Source organism: Achroia grisella, unplaced genomic scaffold (genome assembly GCF_030625045.1).
Source record: "Achroia grisella isolate CSIRO2021 unplaced genomic scaffold, CSIRO_AGI_Agris_v1 utg1573, whole genome shotgun sequence".
In the NCBI taxonomy this organism is placed as follows: domain Eukaryota; kingdom Metazoa; phylum Arthropoda; class Insecta; order Lepidoptera; family Pyralidae; genus Achroia; species Achroia grisella.
Window position 1 is genome coordinate 1,068,844 of NW_026712655.1, and position 22,383 is coordinate 1,091,226.

Here is a 22,383-nt window from a genome sequence, read left to right on the forward strand (position 1 = left end):
CCTCTATCTACGACAAATAACGCAGATATTGTAATCGTGAAGTGTGTGCATTAATTTACTTTTTATAGTTTCAAACTTCTTTTTTATTTGGTATATATGGTTTTCAGCTATAATGTTTACTAGATTGAGTGAATCTCCCTAATTCTTACTTTTAGAAATTTATTATATGTATAATATCTTATAGTAGAGAAAATTCAAGAATTTCAATGATTTGTAATTCACCCTTACAAACCTGGGGTGGAGCATCATAAAAAAGCAATATTTTTATTAAAACATGTATTAATAATTTATAAAAAATTATAACTTATTGTGTAAATCATTATAATAATAAAAGTGATTTCAATTTACTCAGGATTAAAGTCTGATGGCATACTCTTAATAATTTTCTTCATTTGCATTGCCACCATAGGATTGTCAGTGCATATATCCATAATTGTGTATGGAGGTAATATACTGGCATTGCCAAACATAATTTTATTATCTAATTCGGTCACAGGAAGTAAATTCCATTTTAACCAACTAATAATTTTTAATTTTCTGTCCAATATTTCTTTTTCTGAGATGTCATTTAACTTTCTTCTAGAAGGAGGTTCTGTATTAGGTGGTAAAGCTATCTCAATGATATCCAAAATTGCATGGCCAGGTAATAAAATAGTTTGATATGAGTCTTCTTGGGGTTTTTGGATGATTATGCTGTAAAACAATTAAGAAACACATTTTATTTACATATATTTGAAAGTAAATTATTACAAATTACAATTCATATTTAGTAATATTATAAAGCACATTTTGCTAAGAGGAATAACTACAATAATAAATTCTTTCATTGTTGTGGATAATAATGGAATGGTGCACTCAAGCAATAATCATAAATGCTGGCGGGGCTCCAGTACGGGAAGATACAACAAGGACTAGTTAAATTGAAGACATAATGAAACTTTTTATCTTTCCAAGGAATGCCATGATCAAAAGTCAAAAGACAGATACTGGTTTGGATCCAAACATTTGCATTATTGTTGAATAAAAATTATGGATAAATATCATTGTTTACTTTATTACATTAAATTAAATTTTAATGTACCAATCTTAAAACAAATTTTACACATTCTACAACTACCTGACTTTTTGGGTTCAAAACTGGTGTCAGCCATTTAAAATAAAGAAGAAGACCTATGGGTTAATACTTTATTAAACGGCAAAGGAAGATGAATGATGTAGAGAATTGTGAAATTAAAGTTTCTTAAATGTCCTGTAAATAAACTATCTATAAAACTATATCCAATATCTTTGTTGTAGAAAATACCAAGAAATAAATTATTAATTTAATTTATGAATATAATTATTGATTTCATTACCTATATGTGATTGGGTCAATAGAAGACACAAAACCTTCAAAAGATATATTTTTAATGAGATGTATCTTTACAAATTTATTCAGTATCAGTAATAACGAATTCGGTTTTTCTTTTATAGTATCATATTGTTCTTTAAATAAATGTAATTCTGTATTATTATGAATATTTTCCATATTTTTTGCTTATTCGGCTTGTAACCGTTTGTAATTTGTAGAATGATTAATAGTTCGAAAACTCTTTCAAACTAAGCGAACTAGTTCATAGATTCTTGCTTATTGAGTCCGTTATTTTTTGTTAATAACACATATTTGGGGCATAAAACAATCGTAAATCGTCGTATTTGCAGTTAAAAACAAGACTTACAAAATAAAAGAATTTGAATTTTGATTTGATTAATCAGAATAGAGATTATGTTATACTACAATATAACCACCATGTTACACTGCTCTGTGACAGACTATCTTTTTTTTTATGAAGTATTTTACGGCCCTGGAAATTTCCTTTCAGCCAAACAATTACATTGTACTAGACAATTTATCAATTAGGGTTGACAACCTTAAAATATTTAGCAATGTAAGTAAAACATCTTTGATGACTCTATGAATAATATTATTTTTGTCGCAAAAACATTTTCCACATCTCTACTAGTTATCTGTCAGATATTACTGGTCATTGGCGAAAAGTCCTCAGTCATAAAATGGATTTCAAATCAAAGAAAACCACATATCAGAATGGTTTTTGTCGAACAAATACTCCGGCTTTGAACAGAATCGCAATAATGTTGTATATATATATATATTTCGGACTACTCTAATGCTGTTGGCAGCAGCTGGCCTTTACAGCTTCATGGGACAATAGGGGGCAAGTGCATATCGCACTCCAAACCCACGGAAGGACTTAATGGAGCGGTTGAAGGCCAACTCCCGCCTGACGGATACGACTTTAGTCTAAGGGCACCGTTAGGGGTTCGAACCTCAGCTCAGGCCATCGTAATATTGATCCCCGTTGGAATTGGACGGGGGATCGATCGATCGAAGGGAAAACATATTCTTTATTTTCTTAAAAGTATTCTATTAAATAAAAAACTGTACCCTGTTATTTTCCTTATTAAATATAAATTTATTTCATTGCTTTTAATTTATATCTGGCAATACTGTGAATCGAATGAATCTGGAAACTCCGCACCATAGATTACTACATTATTTTCATCATAAATCTTACTATTTCCAACTGTATTTCAATACGCTAAGGTGCAAAATACCAAAATTAATGTGTATCGAAAATAAAATATACAAGAACTTGCTCCTTCGTGTCACTTCAGTTTGATTAAAATAGTCTTAAATTATACACAGTTGTTTAACTTGTTTCATCAGTGCAGTTTTTATTTCATTTTATTATATATACGTATAAGCTTCTCTCAGTTCTCGGCTCTTCTCTATTATCTAAGAATAACCAGGTAATAAATAACATATTCAGCTAATAAATAAAAATAGAGACCATTGCATTCAGTTTGTCGTAATCGGAATGACAAAATGCAGTATAGCAAGGTATATGTAATGTACTTTCTGTGTTCTTTTCTGGATGTCGTGTCATTGTGATTGTGTCATTGATTTAACTTTAGGAAATTACGAGTCAAGTACAGACCGTAACAACTACTGTACCCGCGTACATTATAAAGCCACATGATGTAAGGTTTCAAATGACTTATAATTGTTTTATTGTATATTATATGTATTCATAGTGTGAAATATGTTTACATGACCGAAGTTTTTGCTTTAGCGAGCTCGCTCCGCACTTCCCCGCATCCTTTCCATTCCCCTCTCAACGCATGTACACAGTCTTATCTTTGTACGTGTTGAGTAATATCACATATTGCCCGTAATTAATTTAATCATATTTATATACCTATTGTTGTTTTATGCAGTAAACATCAAATTTAATATCCATTAACGATACGGCAGGAACCTTAAGACTAGTTAGAGAATATGTTAATAAACGTTGTATCTGTATGTCATCCAGCAGTACCTAAGCCAAATACTGTATAGGTTTCTCGTACATAACCTTGTTCATATTTATGTATGTGGTACGTACACAGATATCAATTGATTTAAAATGATGATTAGAATGATGAATTCGCACATATCTAATACTAAGTAGGTATACTTGATTTGCATCCCACCCGATACTGATATTTCTGATTGTGTATATAAATAGAAGTGCTTCCTAATTTTAAAAATATAGATATTGAAATGTTGGGAGAAAGAATTAGTGTTGTAGTCCACCGGTTTATTACTCGACATATGTTCAAAACTGACCGAGAAAAGAAAAATATATTTTATTTGTCAATTTACACTGTCCATTTTGTACTTAAATATAACCTTAGAAATGTGGGCATATTAAGCTTTTGCCATCGTCCACAGTTGATAGTGTCGCTGAATAACCTATTTTATAAATGTTTTGTATGAAACGTGTAAAGAGTGAAGATGTATAACTATTTCAGATAAGAATATTTCTTGTTTCCTACTTTTTAGGGCGTGATTTATCAGTCGCCAGGTATTACATGTCGAACCACAAAATTTTTATTTATATTTCGAATGTATTTGTACTCTATAATAGAATTGTAAAAAGTCATTTACTCATCTAAATATATCATATGTTCATTCGTAATGTACGTAACCCCACTAATAATAAATTCAAATCTAAAATTACTACTTAACTTTATCAGCCGTCGCATATAGATAAGCAAATACGTATAGGCACTTATCGCTGAGTAACACAATATGTCCTATAACAGTTTGTTGTTTGTCGTTAAATAATACTAGCTTTAAGAAGATTTTATTATTTTAGTCAAGATATTAAAAGTGGTTAATAGAGTATAATCGTACCTATACATAATTGGACAATTGCTCTAATTTATTTTCTATTCGTGCAGGGTTACATAAAATAAAATGGCAACTGCGAAAGCAAACAAAAAGTAAGTACCTATTTACCTTGAATAATAATAAAGCTGCTTGCACAATATTGTATTCTACTGTAGTAAACTATTGATCAGTATGTTTACTGCGTAAGTAAATTTGGGACATTATAATTGGACTGTAATACCTACCTACTTTTGGTACATTTTTAACTCCAGACGCAAAAATAATTCCCATTAAACTTTTCATGTGAAAATTGAGATGGAATTATATTGAGTGGATGTGAATTGATATTGAACGGATGTATGCAAACTCTTGATACAACTTCAGTTTAAAGGCACTGTTTTTTTTTTATTATAATGGAATGGTGCACTCGCCTTCGCTAACGGTTTACGCTGGCGGGGACCAGTGGAAGGTGATAAGATGAGCATGAGGTCAGGTCAGTTAGCCCATCGTGACAAATTCATCAGTAATTTATCACGATGGTTTCCAGGGGGAACCGCGTGGAGGTCAACCTGACATGGTACATTGCCATCAATGAGATCATCAGTCCACATTACTAACAATCCCCCACGGGTGTAGATTTAAATAAAGGCACTGTTAGAAGTTCTATCCTCGACTCGGGCTGTCTTATTTCTGATACCCGTTGGAATGGGAATTATGGCATAGATAATCGATCTGGGGTTACTTATAATTAAAATACAAATAGTAATTATAAATAACATACAAATATGCTAGCTACCCCTGTGTGGTGGATCTTTTCCTATGGATTCCTATAGAAAAAGATAGATGGACGCTTGGATATTTGTTACTCGTTCACTTTATCTACTATAATGTCGGGGTTGAACTTGTAATGTTTCTCAGCTCTTATAAACTTATCCTCTCCATCGACCCCCTTTCCTATTCAAACGGGAATCGAAATACGTCAGGCTAACAGTACTAGAGTAGTCCGGAAAAAAGTAGTACTTATATTTTATTCCTTTAGAAAATATAATAGAAATCGTTTCGTTCAGTCATATACTGAGCGAAACTATTTATATGATACCCTATACGGATATATCCTTACTCCTTACTAATATTATAAATGCGAAAGTAACTCTGTCTGTCTGTCTGTCTCGCTTTCACGCCAAAACTACTGAACCGATTTGAATGAAATTTGGTATACAGATAGTCTGACCCTGAGAACGGACATAGGCTACTTTTTAATGCGAAAAAAGGGTTGTAAGGGGTTAAAAGGGGGATGAAAGATTGTATGGAAGAATCGTCATTTTTGAAGCTAGAAGCTTGAAACTTATTTTTGAGGCTGTTGATTAAATATAAATAAAAATGACATACAATGTATGTAAAATATTACCCTTAAGGGGGTAAAATAAAATAGGGGATGCAAGTTTTTATGTAAATTCGTCATTTTTTAAGTTAGAAGCTTGAAACTTATTGTTGAGACTGTTGATTAAATATAAATACATATGACATTCATTGTTTGTAAAAAAATTACCTTTAAGGGGGTAAAATAAAATAGGGGATGCAAGATTTTATGTAAATTCGTCATTTTTTAAGTTAGAAGCTTGAAACTTATTGTTGAGACTGTTGATTAAATATAAATACATATGACATTCATTGTTTGTAAAAAAATTACCTTTAAGGGGGTAAAATAAAATAGGGGATGCAAGATTTTATATAAATTCGTTATTTTTTAATCTAGGGGCTTGAAACTTAGTTTTGAGGCTGTTTATTGAATATAATTAATATGACATTCATTGTTTGTAAAAAATTTACACTTAAGGGGGCAAAATAAAATAGGGGATGCAAGTTTTTATGTAAATTCGTTATTTTTTAATCTAGGGGCTTGAAACTTAGTTTTGAGGCTGTTGATTGAATATAATTAATATGACATTCATTGTTTGTAAAAAAATACCCTTAAGGGGGTAAAATAAAATAGAGGATGATAGGTATTATGTAAATTCGTCGTTTTTGAAGTTAGAGACTTGAAACTTAGTTTTGAGGCTGTTGATTGAATATAATTATTATGACAAAACAAAAATTTAAATGAAATTTGGTACACTAAGTGTGTACACCCGGACAAAGGTACTTTTGAATGTGAAAAAAGGATTGTAAGAGGGCAGGGATTGCCTTGAATTAAATTGATTGATTTGATTTAAAACTAGAAGTTTGAGACTCATTTTTAGGTTGTAGTTTAAATATCAATAAATATGAGTTTGTAAACTTGGGGGGGTGGGGGGGGGGGTAGTAAAATAAAATAGGGAATGAAAGTTATTGTGGAAATTTGCCGTTTGTGCGGTTGTGGAAGCTTAAACGATTAAACTTTTTTAAGTACCTTACTTATATTATAAATGTGAAAATAACTTTGTCTGTCTCGCTTACACGCCAAAATTTATTTTTAAATTACTAAACCGATTTAAATTGAAATTTAAAACAGACGTAGATAGACTTGATCCTGAGGAAGGACATAGGTTATTTATGTCACTTATATTGTGTTAAATATTTTTTCATTATTTACGCGGACGAAGTCGCGGGTACAGCTAGTATATATATATTCTATTCTATTCTATTCTATTCTATTCTATTCTATATACCTATATTTTCTCATTTACACACCAAACGAAAAAATGTTAAATGGTATATAGATTAAACACAGATAATATAAGTTTAAGTACAGACAATATACTCATAGTATGTAACCCTACATGGTGGTAACTAATGGGTGGAGGTAGAACTTTTTAGTTCAACTTTTCAACAATATAAAAATACTTACGGTCTTATTCATGAAACTTACGAAGCCTTTATAAATCCACTATAGCAGTGCTATAAAGGCTTTATAAAAATCTCTATTGATAAACGCTCTATAAAGCTCTTATAACTTTTCATTAGCAATCAGTTCTATAAACCTATGATAAACCTCTGATAGTAAAAAACGTTATTCGTAAACGTTCTATAGCGGTCCGATAAAGTTAAATGTTAATTTGTATTTACGTAAACTTTTTTAGAATGGCGGCGGTAGCGGTCCAGTTGCCAGAGTGCCCTGTGTGCCTGGAAACAATGTCGGCGCCGATATTTCAGTGTCAATCCGGGCACAGCCTTTGTAACACCTGCACTGCTTCTCTGCGTCCACCAATCTGTCCTATATGCCGCCAGTCTATGACGCAGATTAGAAACTGGCAGCTTGAAGAGATGATAACCAAGGTTGATTTTATTATTATTATAATTCATGTATCATGTGTGTTCTTATGTGCACCACCTATTCTTCTCTCATATCTCATTATCTTCTACCTTAAGGTTGCTAGAAGAAATTGCTTAAAGACTGACTATTTCACTAGTCTATTTATCTGTATATTTTTACTAGGAACAATTTGTACCATTATACCCGCTAAGTGCTTTTTCTTTCTACGCGTGACAGTGTCATGACCGATATAAATATGAAAGAAATTATTGCCAATATAATATCACAAAAAAATTTCCATCCTTAATCCTTACTACTCCTGAAGATAAAGGAATAATAAGCAACAATACATACTTTAATATTCTTTCAGTCTGTAACACCATACAGACACTTTTTTTTTATTGGCTTGTTTGGGCTATTGTCCGGTGCTTGGACCTGTAGCACTGCGATCTATCTGGATCTGCTGTGCTCGCCCTTTTTTCAGAGTTCGCTACCTAGACATTTTAGGGACAAGAATTAAAAGATATTCTTAAGAGCGATGGTTTTATCTCCTCAGGATACACTCTAAACTTTCCAAAGGAGATATTACTTAGGATGTATAGTGGCGTTTTCACTCCAGTTTGGCAAAATCTGCAGATTCTTGTTGTGCAAAAGTAAGACACGTATTACGTAGACAAGACACTTACAACGAAACAACTAATCTCATAATGGTTAGGTTTGTTATGATGATAATGTTTCAATCGCTTTTGCAGGCTAAGGTACCATGCCCTAACAAGTCGTTCGGGTGCGTGTATATGATGGCAACCGTTGATGTAGATGACCACACAAAAGAGTGCATTTTCCGCGAGATGGAATGTCCTCTTGGAATCGTTTTTGGAAGATGCTCATGGCATGGTAAGTCAAGAAGGTAGACGATGGCTGATTTTACTGTTAATATTATCTAATACGATTCAGTTAAATACTATTGCTAAATTGCATGGAAATTATTAGTTTAGTAACATACAAAAGTTCGTTTAAAACTTTAAAATACTAACTTTGGCCTTTAAATGAAAATAACTTATATAAGGCCATAAGCGAGTGTGCTGTACTTTACTAGAAAGATATTACGCCTATCCTAAATGTTGCAATAAGGAATGATGATACCATATATGTATATATTATGTATGTAGATAATAAATCATTATTTATTCCAGCCATTCAATTATACAGAGTAATTCATTTAGTTCGTATAGAAATAAATTAGCGGGCCACAGAGTTCATGAACTGCGCTTACAGTATTTAGGTATTGGAAACAATAAGATTCCAGGACTATTCTTGTGCTATGAACACATCTTGGGTTTTATGTACTGTGTGTGAACTGATAGAATACTTTAAATACATTTTTGGTTGTAAATACATAATATAGATACATAGAAAACATCCAGTTGCCAATACAGGCAATCGTAATCATAAATACTAATGTTTGCACCAGATGAGGAATCGAACTCGCGATCATTGGAAAGGAGGCGGAGTGCTAAACCGCTAGACTACCGAGGCCGTCCTATCATTGACCTAATGATTGATTTTAAGATGTTTACAGGAAAACTGAAGGAGATGATGGATCATTTTAAAGAGCGTCACCCTCAAAATTGCAACGTAAACACAGATACCGATGTGGAAATGAATAACATAAATATCAAGGAAGACGACCGCTATGTGTACCTGCTGTCGCAGGGGAAATTGTTGTTTATAATCACTATGAAAATCGATACTATAAACAATTTGGTATATTGGGCAGTACAGCACATTGGGAGCAAGAAAGTTGCTCACCAGCACATTTACGAGATACACGTTACAAGCAAGCAGGATGTCAGGAGGAAAACAGTGTTCATGGAACATTGCTTCAATGACGCTGTTAAAGCCGATGAGGTGTTCCGCTTAGGAAAATGTGGCATCATGTCATTGAATGTATTTAGTAACTTCATAAAAGACAAAAAAATGTCGTTCCGATTCTTCATCAAGAGAATTCCGCCAACAGTAAATAATGATAGAAATTCAAATAGTGGTGGCAGCACACAACCTCAGAACAGAGGACCCAAGGTACCTGGACCGAAAGGTCCCGGCGGACCCAAGGGGCCAGGACCTAATAAAGCACATGGACCTAGAAAACCACATAAACAGAATACATAAAATGGGTTTTGGCCTACCAAATTAACGACATGTTGCTGTTTTGGTTAGATCCTAATCTAACCAAAACAGCAATGTCGTTAATTTCTAATATATGATATATTAGATAAATACCATTATTCTATGTACTTATTAATATTATGTTATGTATTAATCCATATTATCTTAATAGTATAGTGTATACTTTTCAGAACTTGACTCATGAATACTCGCCGGTTTCGGAGACTTGACTCCTGCCTGCATCATTATGTTGTTGTTTGTATATTTAGATACAAATAGTGGTTGCAATTTTTACGATGATGTAATGTAATATTACGAAAATAGACAGTTTTTATATTATAAATAAGAAGCACCTAAGGAAATTTTGGATACTTACTAGTATCGTTCTACGGTGCAATAAAAATAGTACATTAACTTAATGGATGGATATGGAATAGTTCTCTAGCGTATGTCGTTAGTTAAGTAACGATATAAGTTAGCGAGTTTCCAGTGAATCATAGAATGAGTATGAAATCAGGTCAGTCTATCGTGAAAATTTCACCGGGAATTATCCAAGTTCCCAGGGTGAATGCATGGACGTCAACTTGATAGGGTACATTGCTAGCAATGGGGTCATTAATACCCGTAACTAACAATTCTCTCCCCCTTGTACACTATGGTTGATACTAACCAACATATTGTACAAAAGCCATCATTATTTTAAGGGATATGGCACAAATTGTTTTAATAGGTCGGGATATAAATTATAATAGAAAATTTTTTATTACCGACTTAGATAAACTGATTTATCGGAAAGAAAAGAACCGAGTGTTATGAATTGTTTGATGCATTAACAATTACAATCCCCAAAAATAAAGAAACTACGGCTACGACAAATAATCAACACTCGGCTTCCGATCTCTATTTATTGCCTGATGAAAGCTCGTTCATACGCGAAACGCGTATCTCTACTGTTGTACAATAGTGTACATTTATTAACGGAATTTGATCACTAATAGAGAAGCTCGTAAGTTCGTAACGCTTCCAGTATCGTAATCAATTATCCGCATGAATATTTGTGATCTCACATATCGTCGGTTAAATAGAAAAATGGCACTATTTAAAAAGTGCATTTTTTACAAGACAAGCATTTAAAGTTTTTAAATTTATTTAAACTAAAGTTTTTTCCTTTAAAAAAAGCATTTAGATAATGATTAAAACGGCGCGGTGTGTTTAATTTAATTGACTTATATATATATAAGGAGGCATTTCTAGCTTCAAATTAACAAGTGAAATAAATTTCCGCAAATTAAAACCTAATTCGATAATATAGAAATAAATTTAATTTCACACTTTTAATATTATTATAGCAATAATTATAAAATTATTATGAATACCGGTATTTAATTACTATAATGCTATTATTTTTGTAGGGAATAATACTTTTGCAGTCTCTGTCCATTAGTTTTACACTACGGAAAATAAAAGTTGCTACTCTATTTAATATCTAGATAACAACATGTACCTAATACGGATATGTAATATTCCGATAAAGAAATTGCGGTATTCAATTATATGAATATATATGAATTAGAGGTAGTAGGTATCTATGTGTATATTGTGTACTTTTCATATTGGTATAAGTATTACCCAGACACTTGTGTACCTCTACTACTACTATATTACCTCCAAGAATATCGCTTTGTTGAGTTTCGATGGAAGAAACAGAATATTTAGCACTAAGTTAATTTCGCTCTTTGATCATAGTTAATCAAGTAACGCATTATAATTAAGAACATTAATAATTTCAATTTATATTCTGATTTTAATTAATATTCTTATTGTAAATCAGATTAACTTTGGTCCAGCGCTATACTTGACATAGTTAAATAAATATTTTTCATAGTGATTTAAATAGGAGCATATTTTGTGCTTACAATTTTATATCATGTGGAACTAAATATAGATATTTTATTTATTAGTCATTTGTACCAATATTACGTTTTAAAAAATATAAATTTCATTTACTGAAACAGTTGTAGGTAATTATTTTATTTAATTATGGTACAAGCTATTTAGCTGTAATATATACTGTAACTTATAGTAATATATGTGGTTATCAACACAAAATTTACAATAGCTATCAAGAAAAATATTCTTTATGAATAGAATGATAAATATTGCAATTTTACAAACATAACATCCTCGAACTCCCCATGGGGGACCTGGGTTTCATCACTCTCCCTTAATGTGTGACTTGATTTATTGATGGCCCCTAGCTGTCCTGATGCAATGCTACTCCAGATATTAACATAGAAGCACACATTGTTTTGGCAGTTTGTAATTTGAACAGCTCAATTACAGGGCAGGGTGTACACCATGTTTTCTATTGTCACAGTTGGAGTACACAATAGATATATAATAGAAAATGAGTAAATTAATGATCACTTTATACTTTTTAGTTGTAGGTCAATAAAGCTTTTGATGGTGGTAGAATATATTCTTTATAATCCTATTTTACTAAAGTATTCTATTTCATAAACTATTTTGTCCTATTTTGTAAAGTAGTACCCTATTTTATAAACTATGGTATGTGTGATTGAAATAAAAAATATAATGGATTTTTGTTTTTATTGTCTTAAAAGCTAGGTGTTCATTTCTTAGCCTTAGATTCTCGAACGGCCTTCCTCTCGTTTGCCTTTGCAATTTGCTTTTCTGGTTTTAGGTTGCCTTTTTTGCAAAACCTTTGATTTCTTAAGAACTTGGGGTCCATCTGGAAATGTAATAAGATCATCATTATACTGCACAACATCAATTAATTTTCATGCATTATATAAGGACTTATTAGGACTAAACTACTAATACAAGGATACTAGTACAGTATGTTTTATTAAGTTACAATGTAACTCCATGACACTCAAACAAATGACTTGACAAATTCATCATAATAATCATTACTCAAGTAGACACTGCAGTTATCTACCTCAGTACCTCTGCTACTCCGTTCTTAGCTTTGTATTTGCAAGTTGTGTTTAAATGTGTGAAATTACAAAAATTACAGCATATGGGTGCTAATACACAATACCAATATTTTGTAAATAAAGATAAAGATTCATTTCAACACCTTATTCCTTCGGAATGCATGAGTGTTAAGGGTGCCATGTGATATTGGCTTGTCCATATTTACAGGTGACGGTTACCACTTGCCACCAGGCATTGCGTTAGCCATGCCATTCCAATTACATTAAATAAACTCAATAATAACCACACTTATATTGGACAAAGTGAGTAAGACAGCACTAACATGGTCTATAATATATGCACATAAGTAATAAGAAGATTTAGTTGGAGAAAAATAACCCAAAAATACCATTATTATCATTGGTAATAAGAAAGGTTCTCAAATTACATTCAGAATCAGCCGTTTCTTTTCAAAGAGTCAAAAGAAAGAATATATATCCCTTAAATTGTTTTATATTTCCAATAAAATATTGAATTAAGTCTATTTAACTTTTAACCTTGCCTATTCTACTGATTTTATCAGATTACTGATTTCATAAGATATACAGACAGATACTGGCAGGAAGAGATATTTCAAAGAGATAAGTATAAATCTGCATCTGTTCTTGTAAATATTTTTAAATACCAATGTTACAAATAACAATAAAATTTTAAGATAAAGATTACTAAAGTAATAATATAAATTCATTGTAAACTTACGCCCAGGGTAGATTCGTGTCTGACCTTCTTAGGTTTTTTAATTCCATTCCTGTGGGCTTTGCGATCTGAAAACAATAATTATCATTTATGAACTAGTACAGATCTGAAATACCTTGCATATTTCTTGTTATTTATTAAAAGTCTAAAAATACGTACTCTGATTATGATTTGTATGATTCTTTGACTTCGCCATTTCGATCAATTATGTTCTGTAAAAATGAAATATAAAAGTATATTAATAGAAAGAGTAGTCTACTTTGTTACAAATATAATATAATTAATTAAAATAGCAGGATTTCACAGATAATTCAAGGTATTTATTATTCAAAAATCTAACCTAAAAAGCAATAGAACCTCGTCCAAATGTTAGTATGAAAGACCATAGATAAGAAAAACCGTGATTATGTTTACAAGTGTATGAGAACAACACAGGAAAACGTCATACAACTGTCAGTGTGTTTATTTTTCTTTTTTTCTTAATGGCTTCATAACAATGTTCCAATAACATACTTCTAAGCAAAGAGTAAAGCAATTACACCGGAGGAACGAGTCAGAGGCTAATCAATTATTTTATCCTGGTCGATAACTTCTCAGATGGTTAAAAGCGTTAATCAAAGAATATTCTACTCAAGAGGTGTTAATATAGTTGTTGAATTATGTACCCTGCGAAAGTCAACAGAGTGATTTGAAGAACAGCATATTCATAGAGGTCTAAAAATATCTGTTGCTATCAAATTATATTGAAAATAAAAAGTAGTAAGCTGGCAGTAGCGTAATGCATTATACATCTGTAATAAATATTAAATTTAACACGTCATAAATCTAAAATTGATATGATTTCCTATTTAGGAACTTTGTTTTAATAGATAATTAAGTTTGAAGGGCCCGCTTGATGATACTGTACAAATGTAAAAGGATTACATAGAATGTTTTGATATAAATATATTAATCTTATTAATAAATAAAATCTTAAAAGATTTAGTAAAAAAAAACAATATATTCTACTTCTTCTTCTATTTTTGAAGTCAGCAGAAAAACAACAATTTATTACAACGTTAAAAAAATATAGTAAAGGTTTGTGTGGTCGATATGGATTACCGCAAACAATTTTTTCAAACTCTTCTGCAGTATTGCCCTTTTCCGATTTTCCATTTTTTCTTCGTCTGTAGAGACTATTGTATATAATCTGTAGAATTCGAAATATTTCTAATCTGTGGGCCTGTGACTGACTGCCATCGTGCCAAATTTTTGATCTGTGATCTTGCCAACCCATGTACATTTTTACTTTTTGTAAATCTTGTAAAATTAAAGATATTCATTAATAAAAAATAAAAGTGACACATAATAAAAAATATTTATTAACCATGGTTGTGTTAGAAGATGAAGCCGGGGATGCAAAAACGATAACCACTGAGGAAAAAGTAGAAGAGAAACCCACTACTCTTCTAACACTAGAGAGTATCCTTTTAAAAGTTCCAGCTGTTCCAAATAAACATGACCCAACTGGTCAAAGCATCTCTTGTTTATAGTTCGTTGTTTAGATTATTGATACTTCGGTAAATTTCAATAAGTAGAGCATTTATAGCTTATCGTCATTAGTCGTCATACCTTGACTTTCTGCTAGTGTAGAGTGTAGATTTTGGCGGCCGTATACTTCTAAAAAACTCGTATTGTACGTGATCTTATATAAAATCTATTATAAAAATGATTTTAACTATTATTTTAGATTTGTATCAAACCCATTGCATAGTTTTCTGTACACAATATATCTTTAATAAAGATGTTTATAGCCTCAATCAAATCTGTAGGTCTGGTCTAGTTAGGGAACTAATATTAATATGAAACAAACTCTAATATAGTAATAATAATAATAATAATATTTTTTACTTAGAAATTAGGCAGTATTCATTAAAGTTTTTATATTTAAAGAATAAACATCTCAGACTATTGACAAGTTCCGCTTGATTTACAATGTACTATAAAATGTAAATATAACATTAAAATAATAAAATACAAGGAGTATTTGATAATTTGCAACTGACAACACAAACTAGCTAATTACTACTACAAAAATTATTAAGTACACAATTTTAACTTTTTGTATTTACTTCTGTTTGAATTAATTTTGATAATTACTTTTTTTATTTGAAAAGTGATTTTTCTCATGTAGTCCCACATGAGAAAAAACTATAAATTTAATCAACATCTTCAAGCTTACTAAGGAAATCTGTTTGATGACTTATAGAGGTGAGACTTAGATACTCATGGAGTTAACTTTTTACAAACTGTACCTTGATAAGTTTTCCTTTTATTTTTCATAGCTATATCTTAAAATCAGCTCAGCAAGCCTTTAACAGATATGTTGTGGGAGTCTGTTGACGGAAGAGAACTGTACCTCCAGTGAAGAAACCTTGATAAATTAGTAACTGTTATTTGGATTAATAATTATTAACAGTCTGAAATACTTTGGTCCTACAAAGTATTTCAGACTGTTCATACTGAGATTTAAAATTTGTTGTCAATAATAATATTTACTTTACATACACTGTGAAATCCTTAACTTATTACCAGTATTTCGAATTATCAAGGATGCTCAGCAGCAACATGGATTAAGACATGGAGATTACCAACGGTATCGAGGATATTGCTCCAGGCGTCTAAGACGTCTGCGTAAAGTGCTCAAAATACCACAGGTTTGTGAAATACTAGAAACTCATATATTATATATTAATATGTTATGTTTTTTTTTGTATTATTATATTTTTTTAGATATGTATAAACAAGTATAAAGTAAGAACTGATCATTGGAATTGATTTTCCATGTATGTGTTTACAAAAACATATATCTATGTATGTATATATATATTTATATGACCATAACACATGTTCTGCTTAGCATGGAACTGATGGCGCTGTATGAATTGTTGTGAGATATTGTTAATGATGGCTTGTTCACCTGTTACACTTGTAAATGGGTGCTGCTTGTAACAAAATCTAAAATGTTTAAAACTGAACAATATTTATTATAATAAAGCAACATGTAAATTTCTTGCTAATTCTTCTTATGATAAGTTTGCATTCCAAATGAGTTGTAGAATGAAAACTAAATGTAACTGTCTAAAAGAGTTTATATTATATTTATTTGAATCAAGATTTTTTCTATTCTATATGAATAGCCCTTATATAGCTCGTAACTCTAGTAATGAAACAATTTTTACAAATTTTTCTAATATATAATTACCACTCATTAACATATACATATTTGTATTTCTTTAATGGATATTGGAATAGTACAGCTGCTTATGCTAAGGTATTTGCTGACTTATCATTATTATCGCTATTTTATCGCTCTTATTTATTGTACCTATTTATGTTGTCTATAATAACAAATGTAAGTAAATTCTGTATTTTAAACAATTGTAATTTTATACTTATCAACTAATAGCAAACTAGTTCTATAGTCGAATCCTTGGGATAATTAGCGCAATATGTTCTTATTTTTTTAAAGCCATAACCATAATAAACTATAACATATGCTTATAGCATGTTTGTCTAGTGCTCTTTGGAGCTTTTTCTTGTATAGTAATATAATATAAACAATGTGTACAAAACTACTTAGTATTTTGTCTAAGAGTATATGATTCAAATTTAGTTTAAGAGCAATACAGTTCTAACCGATTTACGACGTTGTAATTTCTTTATCCATTTGAATGGGAAATGCTTTACAACTTGAGCATTTTCTAAAATGGTATATTGAAGCTTTTTAAGAGTTGGGAATACTGTATCGCCTGAAATACCAAGAGTTTAGTGTACACGACACAACATAGTTTAGGCGATCATAAGTGTAAAGTAACCGTTTACCATGGATGCACCTTGTTGTGAAGAATTTTATATGAAATTTTCGTGTCGCGGTGAATAATAAAAGTAAAAATACGTACAATCTTAAATTTTCGTCCTTCTGGAGTCAACCCCACCATTTTAATTTATACGGTAAAAGAATATTTGCATAGTCAGTTAATTGTGGTATAACAATAAAGCCTTAATTATATTCATTTGACTTCAAAATCTAGCATCCAATGACACTTATGACGTTTAAAAATTTTTATGTGTTACAGGGAGACAGACGTCACTACCGGCGCCGAGATGTTACGACTGTACACCTGACTGCATCCAATGCTGAGAACCGACTGCTGGGCGTGCCTCTACTGCAGGCCGAGCGTGCCTGGGCTCACGCGATGCAGTTACGTCAGGAGGCGAACACCGAGCCTCGTAAGAAGTTCCATCTCATCGCACGCCTCAAGAAAGCATGCTCGCACGCCCAGACCCTTTTACAATTATGCGAGGTAAGTAACTATATGTACATATTTTTTTAGTCACAACAATTCTTAGCTTTTCTCAGGTTATTCTAAATATAATAAATCATATGATGCCATCACATCACTATTTCGTTGGATTTTTGGTAAAATATATGTATATTTTGAAAATAGTAAAAGCAAATTTGGTAATAAAAAATGATACTCAGTTATATTTCTATGAGTTATAAATGTATGTATATCAATGCTGACGAGTTGCACTTTACAAATTATAATTTATTAATTTAAAAATATTAGATATATGTAAAGTATTTTGTTTCTTAAAATATAGTTTACTGATAATGCAATTACGATAAATTTATGTATTTATATTAAAACTATATTTTTGTACTATTTACCTTTATCATAAGTAGTCTATTATTTGGAACTGACTCTGTCACTTAATATATAATAAGCGTCAGTAAATATAAAGTTTTTGATGAAGATGGCAAGAAACAACGAATGGTAATAAATGTGAGTGTTTCCGCCCGCAGCAAAGCGGCGTATGTTGCGCGCGCACGCAGCTGGAGGCGGGCGCGTACGCGGCGTGGCTGGGTGGCGCGCTGCTGCTCGAGCTGCAGCAGTGGCGCCGCGCCGCAGACAGTCTGCAGCGCGCACAGCTCGTGCTCGACAACCTCAGCGCGGCGCTGCCGGAGGACGAGAGGCTCGTCTACAAGCAGAAGGTCTCACACCCAACACCTAAGTATACGTACACTCGTCAGCCACCACTCATATGACTATTCCAATGCATGATGCATCAGCGTGAAGTCGACAATTAGACTTTATATGGAGTACGTACGATTACAGGGGTCGACCACCAGTTGTGACACCCTCATGCATCAGGGTAAAATCTGGGCAATACGGTGGTTTCCAGTGAAATAGCATGTGTTTAATTATTTCGATTGTTTTTAATGAGTTACATAATGTTTTGTTTTCATGCATGATAATGTAATGGTGCACCCGTCTGCATTAACGGTTTACGCTGGCGAGGCATCACTGGAGGATGATAAGTTGAGTCAGTTAGCCCACCGTGACAAATTCACCTGTAATGTATCATGGTTGTTTCCATGGGGTACCCCGTAGAGGTCAACCTGCTATGGTATAGTGATGTACCACATGTATGGGGTTCACATTATTGACAATCCCCTTTCTCCGACTTCTATAATGTTGAATTCTATCATTTTGGTTAAAGGCACATTTCTTTACTCTCGATATACGATAATAGCGTTGAATGATCGCATTTGTTAGTGTAGCAATGTGTAGAATATAACAGAGTTATGTTACTACATAGTTTCCCTTATCATCGCATGAAACAGGTGCTCAATCGAACAATTTTTTATCAATTATTTATTTATTTTAGGTGGAAGAGCTAAAGCCTAGTTTGCGTTACTGCGCATATAACATAGGCGACGAGTCCGCAGCCGGAGACTTGGTTGCAATGCGCGGCCAGGGCCTCATAGAAAACCTCGACACACTCATGGCGCAGGCTAAGTAAGTATGAAAAAAAGAAGCCCATTCCAAATTAGTCTACCTTAAAATAAGTGGTTATAAATATTCCGAAAGCGAATTGAATTTAAATTGTCACTATCGAAAGCCGGGTAAAAAGAAAAAAATTAATAAAAATTAAAACCTACATTTCATTTTCAATTGGATTATATAGTGGACTCGCGGTTATCCGACAATCGTTTGCCAGGCCAGTGTCGGACAATCGAATTTGTCGGATTATAGAGGGGCCTAAGGGGTTTACCCCTTAGACCCCCCCTCTCCTCCCCCCCCCCCCTCCCCCCCACATATTATAGTCTGAATTTTATTACAATAGAGTACCTTGTAATCCGACAAATTACAGGTCCAGTGATAAGATTCTATGTTATATATGTATGTATATGCACTCTGAAGTACAAATCTTACTTCATTATGTATGTCAACTACTAAATGATTTGTTATGAATTAGGCGGTCTAAAAATTGACAGTGTTTTGTGTTTTCACTTCTGAGCTGATAGGTCACAATGAATAAACAGTAAACAATGAACACATGCTATACCGCACCGCTATCTTCATCACATGTAAGTAGTCAAATTCAACTAAGCAATCATAATCAAAATAATACTCTACGCGTCGAGTACTACAGTGGTGACATTACAAGATTGTCAAAAAAACATTCAATAATAAATAATAGACCACGTCGGATTACAAGGGGGGCCGAATTACTGCGAGTCAACTGTATTAACATTTTCGAGAAATCAGCTAATAAGTAATTACTAAGTTTTCTGGTTTCGAAAATATTAATAAATGTACGTTTGAATGTGTTGTTTGTCCATTGTTTTGAAAATATGTCGATTGTAAAATATGATTAAAAGTTGTCTGGAATTGGAACGCGTCAGTGGCATTATGAGTGTCACATGATTACGTGATGTACGTGGTGCTGTTCATGTATATGTATTGACGACAGTAATTGCTTAAACCTAAAACATACAGGTACCAACTGCATAAAAAAAGTCTATCTTCATGTAGAACTTAATAAATATCTTTCTATATATAATATTTACATATAGACAACACAACTGTATCGTCAACTAGGTTTTTGCCTTTAGAGGAATATATTTATGTACTACCCGTATATATGCCCTCTGAAGATATAAAAAATATGTAACAGTGAAACTTTGTTTTATAATAATAATTTCTATAATTCCATATAACCTTAATTACAGAGAGTCCCGGTCTGGCGTAATGCACGAAGTAGAATGGCGCGGTCGTCGCGTCACTGTTAGGCCTGAGAAGGTCAGACTATTCCTCATCGCTTTGCAGGACCTTGACAAGTCTGTCGCTAACGCACAAACCGTCGAAGCTAAGATCGATATACTCGAAAACGTTCTCATGGATTGCAAGGACGCCATTTCTGCCATCAAGGAAGAAATTAAAAACGATCCAAAACTGAAATCAGCCTCCGAGTTGCAAGTTTCTGGTATTAATTATTTACTCTCTTACGTGATGTATTTGCGTCTTGTTCGTACAATAGACAGGAACAATTTACTGGTGCAGCAAGCTGAAAATGCTCGTCAGAATAATATCCAAATTGACGGCAAAAAAGTGCGCCCCCACGACCTAACTAGACTGTATGAGATAATTTTGCAGAACTACACTGAACTGCAACAGCTACCTGGATTTGAAAACGATGCGGTCTATCAACAAGAGATCGAAACACAGATGAAGGCATACCGCGCGTTCCGTTGCTACTACATCGCTCAAGTTCTGACCGGACTCCGGCGCTTCCGTGAAGCTCTAGCTATGCTGGAGAGATGTGATTCTTATGTAACTGACTCTATAGGTAGCAAGTTAGCAGACAAACAGCTTTTGGAGAAATTGCAAATTTTAAAGAAATATATAGAGAGCTGCAAGTTTGAAGTTCATGCAGATTCCGTACTAGAAGATGATGAGGATCAAGAAGAAGAAAATAAGTATAGTGGAAAATCCCATAAGGACAAGAAACCATTAGTAGATCGTTTGGACGAGTACCGTGAAGATACTCAGGTTTTGACTAAAAACCCAAATATTTATAAAATGCCTCCTCCAATGGAAGCAATTCCTTGTAAACCATTATTTTTTGACTTGGCATGTAACTTCATTGAATTTCCCAATTTGGATGACAAGACAGGTGCTGCTGACAGTAAAAAACAAGGCGCCGGACTTACAGGACTCGTCAAAGGTTTTTTGGGTTGGGGCAAAAGTGACAAATGAGGTATTTTATAATGAAGATTGTTTTTATATACATTATTATATTATTAGGATTGTATTCAGCAGACTAATTTTCGGTAGATTCTAATCTATTTCAAAAATGCATCTTCAGATTAGAAATAAGGGATTTGTCATTTTAGGGAATTGTATTTATTTTACAGATACATAGTTTATTTACCTTTCTGTAAATATGAGTTCGTAACAACCTTTCAATAATACGATTTGACATGTTTTCTTTTTGATATGGATTCAATAATGTTTAACTGTCAGCCTGGTAGTATATGAGAGCTGTACCCAAAGTCTGCAAGTTCTATTAATATTATTTACATGAAAATAGTAATTTTATTTAATCTCTCCACCCACCCCCCAGTTCCATTGGAAAAACATGCTATAATAAAACCAATAACATATATTTAACAAAATATTTTACACAAAGTAAATTATTGGTGTTTGAAAATATACAAAAATATAATAAATTTAAATTTGAAATAATATATTGATTGTACACAGTGTAACAATGATGTATTTCTTTAAGTAAATCACTTTCAAGCTTTTTAGTTGAGATACTTGAAATAAAATGTAACAATAGACATTCATAATTATCTGCAATGCAATATTTTAACATTAATTACGTATTATTGAAATTTTAAATATGTATATATTATCAGAACAACTAACTAATTACAATTTCACTATAGAGTATATACTGGCATGTACCCTAATAAGAGAACTTGATATATTGATACTGGATAGTATGATTCTCGTTTGTTTGAGACTCATTATATAGAAGCCTATAGATAAATCTGTAACACGTGGCTAACTCTTTCTGCTTTATCATTAACAGCACAAACATTCAATTATATTTTAATATTATATATCTATCATTGACATGCACGCTAAGATAAATTGACTCAAGAAAACGTCAGTGTCAACTCCACACCCTGCAATTCTCCCTAAGTAAGGCCTAAAGCAATAGTAAACCTTTT

General features: G+C 32.4%; 4 protein-coding genes across 10 annotated transcripts; 2 read left to right on the forward strand and 2 right to left on the reverse strand.

Moving 5' to 3' along the window:
• Window positions 1-285: 285 nt before the first annotated feature.
• On the reverse strand, window positions 286-1,561 carry LOC131841148 (uncharacterized). The gene is made up of 2 exons (XM_059189406.1): window positions 1,356-1,561; window positions 286-693 (listed from the first exon to the last, which is right to left on the reverse strand). Exons 1-2 carry the CDS (start codon window positions 1,526-1,528, stop codon window positions 345-347), a joined length of 522 nt encoding a protein of 173 aa, XP_059045389.1. The 5' UTR covers window positions 1,529-1,561; the 3' UTR covers window positions 286-344.
• Window positions 1,562-2,664: 1,103 nt separating this feature from the next.
• Window positions 2,665-9,623, forward strand: LOC131841146 (E3 ubiquitin-protein ligase sina-like). 7 transcript variants are annotated; one of them, XM_059189397.1, is made up of 5 exons: window positions 2,665-2,811; window positions 4,288-4,329; window positions 7,276-7,471; window positions 8,201-8,342; window positions 9,028-9,623. In XM_059189397.1, the coding sequence occupies exons 2-5, from the start codon at window positions 4,304-4,306 to the stop codon at window positions 9,615-9,617; spliced, it is 954 nt and encodes a 317-aa protein (XP_059045380.1). In that variant the 5' UTR covers window positions 2,665-2,811; window positions 4,288-4,303; the 3' UTR covers window positions 9,618-9,623. The 7 variants fall into 7 exon arrangements, with proteins under 7 accessions (XP_059045380.1, XP_059045387.1, XP_059045384.1 ...); XM_059189401.1 differs by lacking the exon at window positions 2,665-2,811 and adding an exon at window positions 2,864-2,902; XM_059189399.1 differs by lacking the exon at window positions 2,665-2,811 and adding an exon at window positions 2,924-3,042.
• A 2,587-nt stretch (window positions 9,624-12,210) lies between these two features.
• On the reverse strand, window positions 12,211-13,576 carry LOC131841149 (large ribosomal subunit protein eL29). The gene is made up of 3 exons (XM_059189407.1): window positions 13,470-13,576; window positions 13,314-13,378; window positions 12,211-12,366 (listed from the first exon to the last, which is right to left on the reverse strand). The coding sequence occupies exons 1-3, from the start codon at window positions 13,504-13,506 to the stop codon at window positions 12,247-12,249; spliced, it is 222 nt and encodes a 73-aa protein (XP_059045390.1). The 5' UTR covers window positions 13,507-13,576; the 3' UTR covers window positions 12,211-12,246.
• A 966-nt stretch (window positions 13,577-14,542) lies between these two features.
• Window positions 14,543-21,645, forward strand: LOC131841136 (signal recognition particle subunit SRP68). The gene is made up of 6 exons (XM_059189384.1): window positions 14,543-14,771; window positions 15,885-16,006; window positions 17,429-17,656; window positions 18,160-18,348; window positions 19,026-19,156; window positions 20,374-21,645. Exons 1-6 carry the CDS (start codon window positions 14,678-14,680, stop codon window positions 21,398-21,400), a joined length of 1,791 nt encoding a protein of 596 aa, XP_059045367.1. The 5' UTR covers window positions 14,543-14,677; the 3' UTR covers window positions 21,401-21,645.
• The last annotated feature ends 738 nt before the right edge of the window (window positions 21,646-22,383 follow it).

Coding starts and splice junctions, on each gene's coding strand:
- LOC131841148 (XM_059189406.1), bottom strand. CDS start 1,528: ATGGAAAATATTCATAATAATACAGAATTACATTTATTTAAAGAACAA. Junction 694..1,355: donor ATTGACCCAATCACATATAG/GTAATGAAATCA, acceptor ATTGTTTTACAG/CATAATCATCCAAAAACCCC.
- LOC131841149 (XM_059189407.1), bottom strand. CDS start 13,506: ATGGCGAAGTCAAAGAATCATACAAATCATAATCAGA. Junction 13,379..13,469: donor TCATACAAATCATAATCAGA/GTACGTATTTTT, acceptor TATTGTTTTCAG/ATCGCAAAGCCCACAGGAAT. Junction 12,367..13,313: donor GACACGAATCTACCCTGGGC/GTAAGTTTACAA, acceptor TTACATTTCCAG/ATGGACCCCAAGTTCTTAAG.
- LOC131841146 (XM_059189397.1), top strand. CDS start 4,304: ATGGCAACTGCGAAAGCAAACAAAAA. Junction 4,330..7,275: donor ACTGCGAAAGCAAACAAAAA/GTAAGTACCTAT, acceptor AAACTTTTTTAG/AATGGCGGCGGTAGCGGTCC. Junction 7,472..8,200: donor TTGAAGAGATGATAACCAAG/GTTGATTTTATT, acceptor TCGCTTTTGCAG/GCTAAGGTACCATGCCCTAA.
- LOC131841136 (XM_059189384.1), top strand. CDS start 14,678: ATGGTTGTGTTAGAAGATGAAGCCGGGGATGCAAAAACGATAACCACT. Junction 18,349..19,025: donor GGCTCGTCTACAAGCAGAAG/GTCTCACACCCA, acceptor TATTTATTTTAG/GTGGAAGAGCTAAAGCCTAG. Junction 19,157..20,373: donor ACACTCATGGCGCAGGCTAA/GTAAGTATGAAA, acceptor CCTTAATTACAG/AGAGTCCCGGTCTGGCGTAA.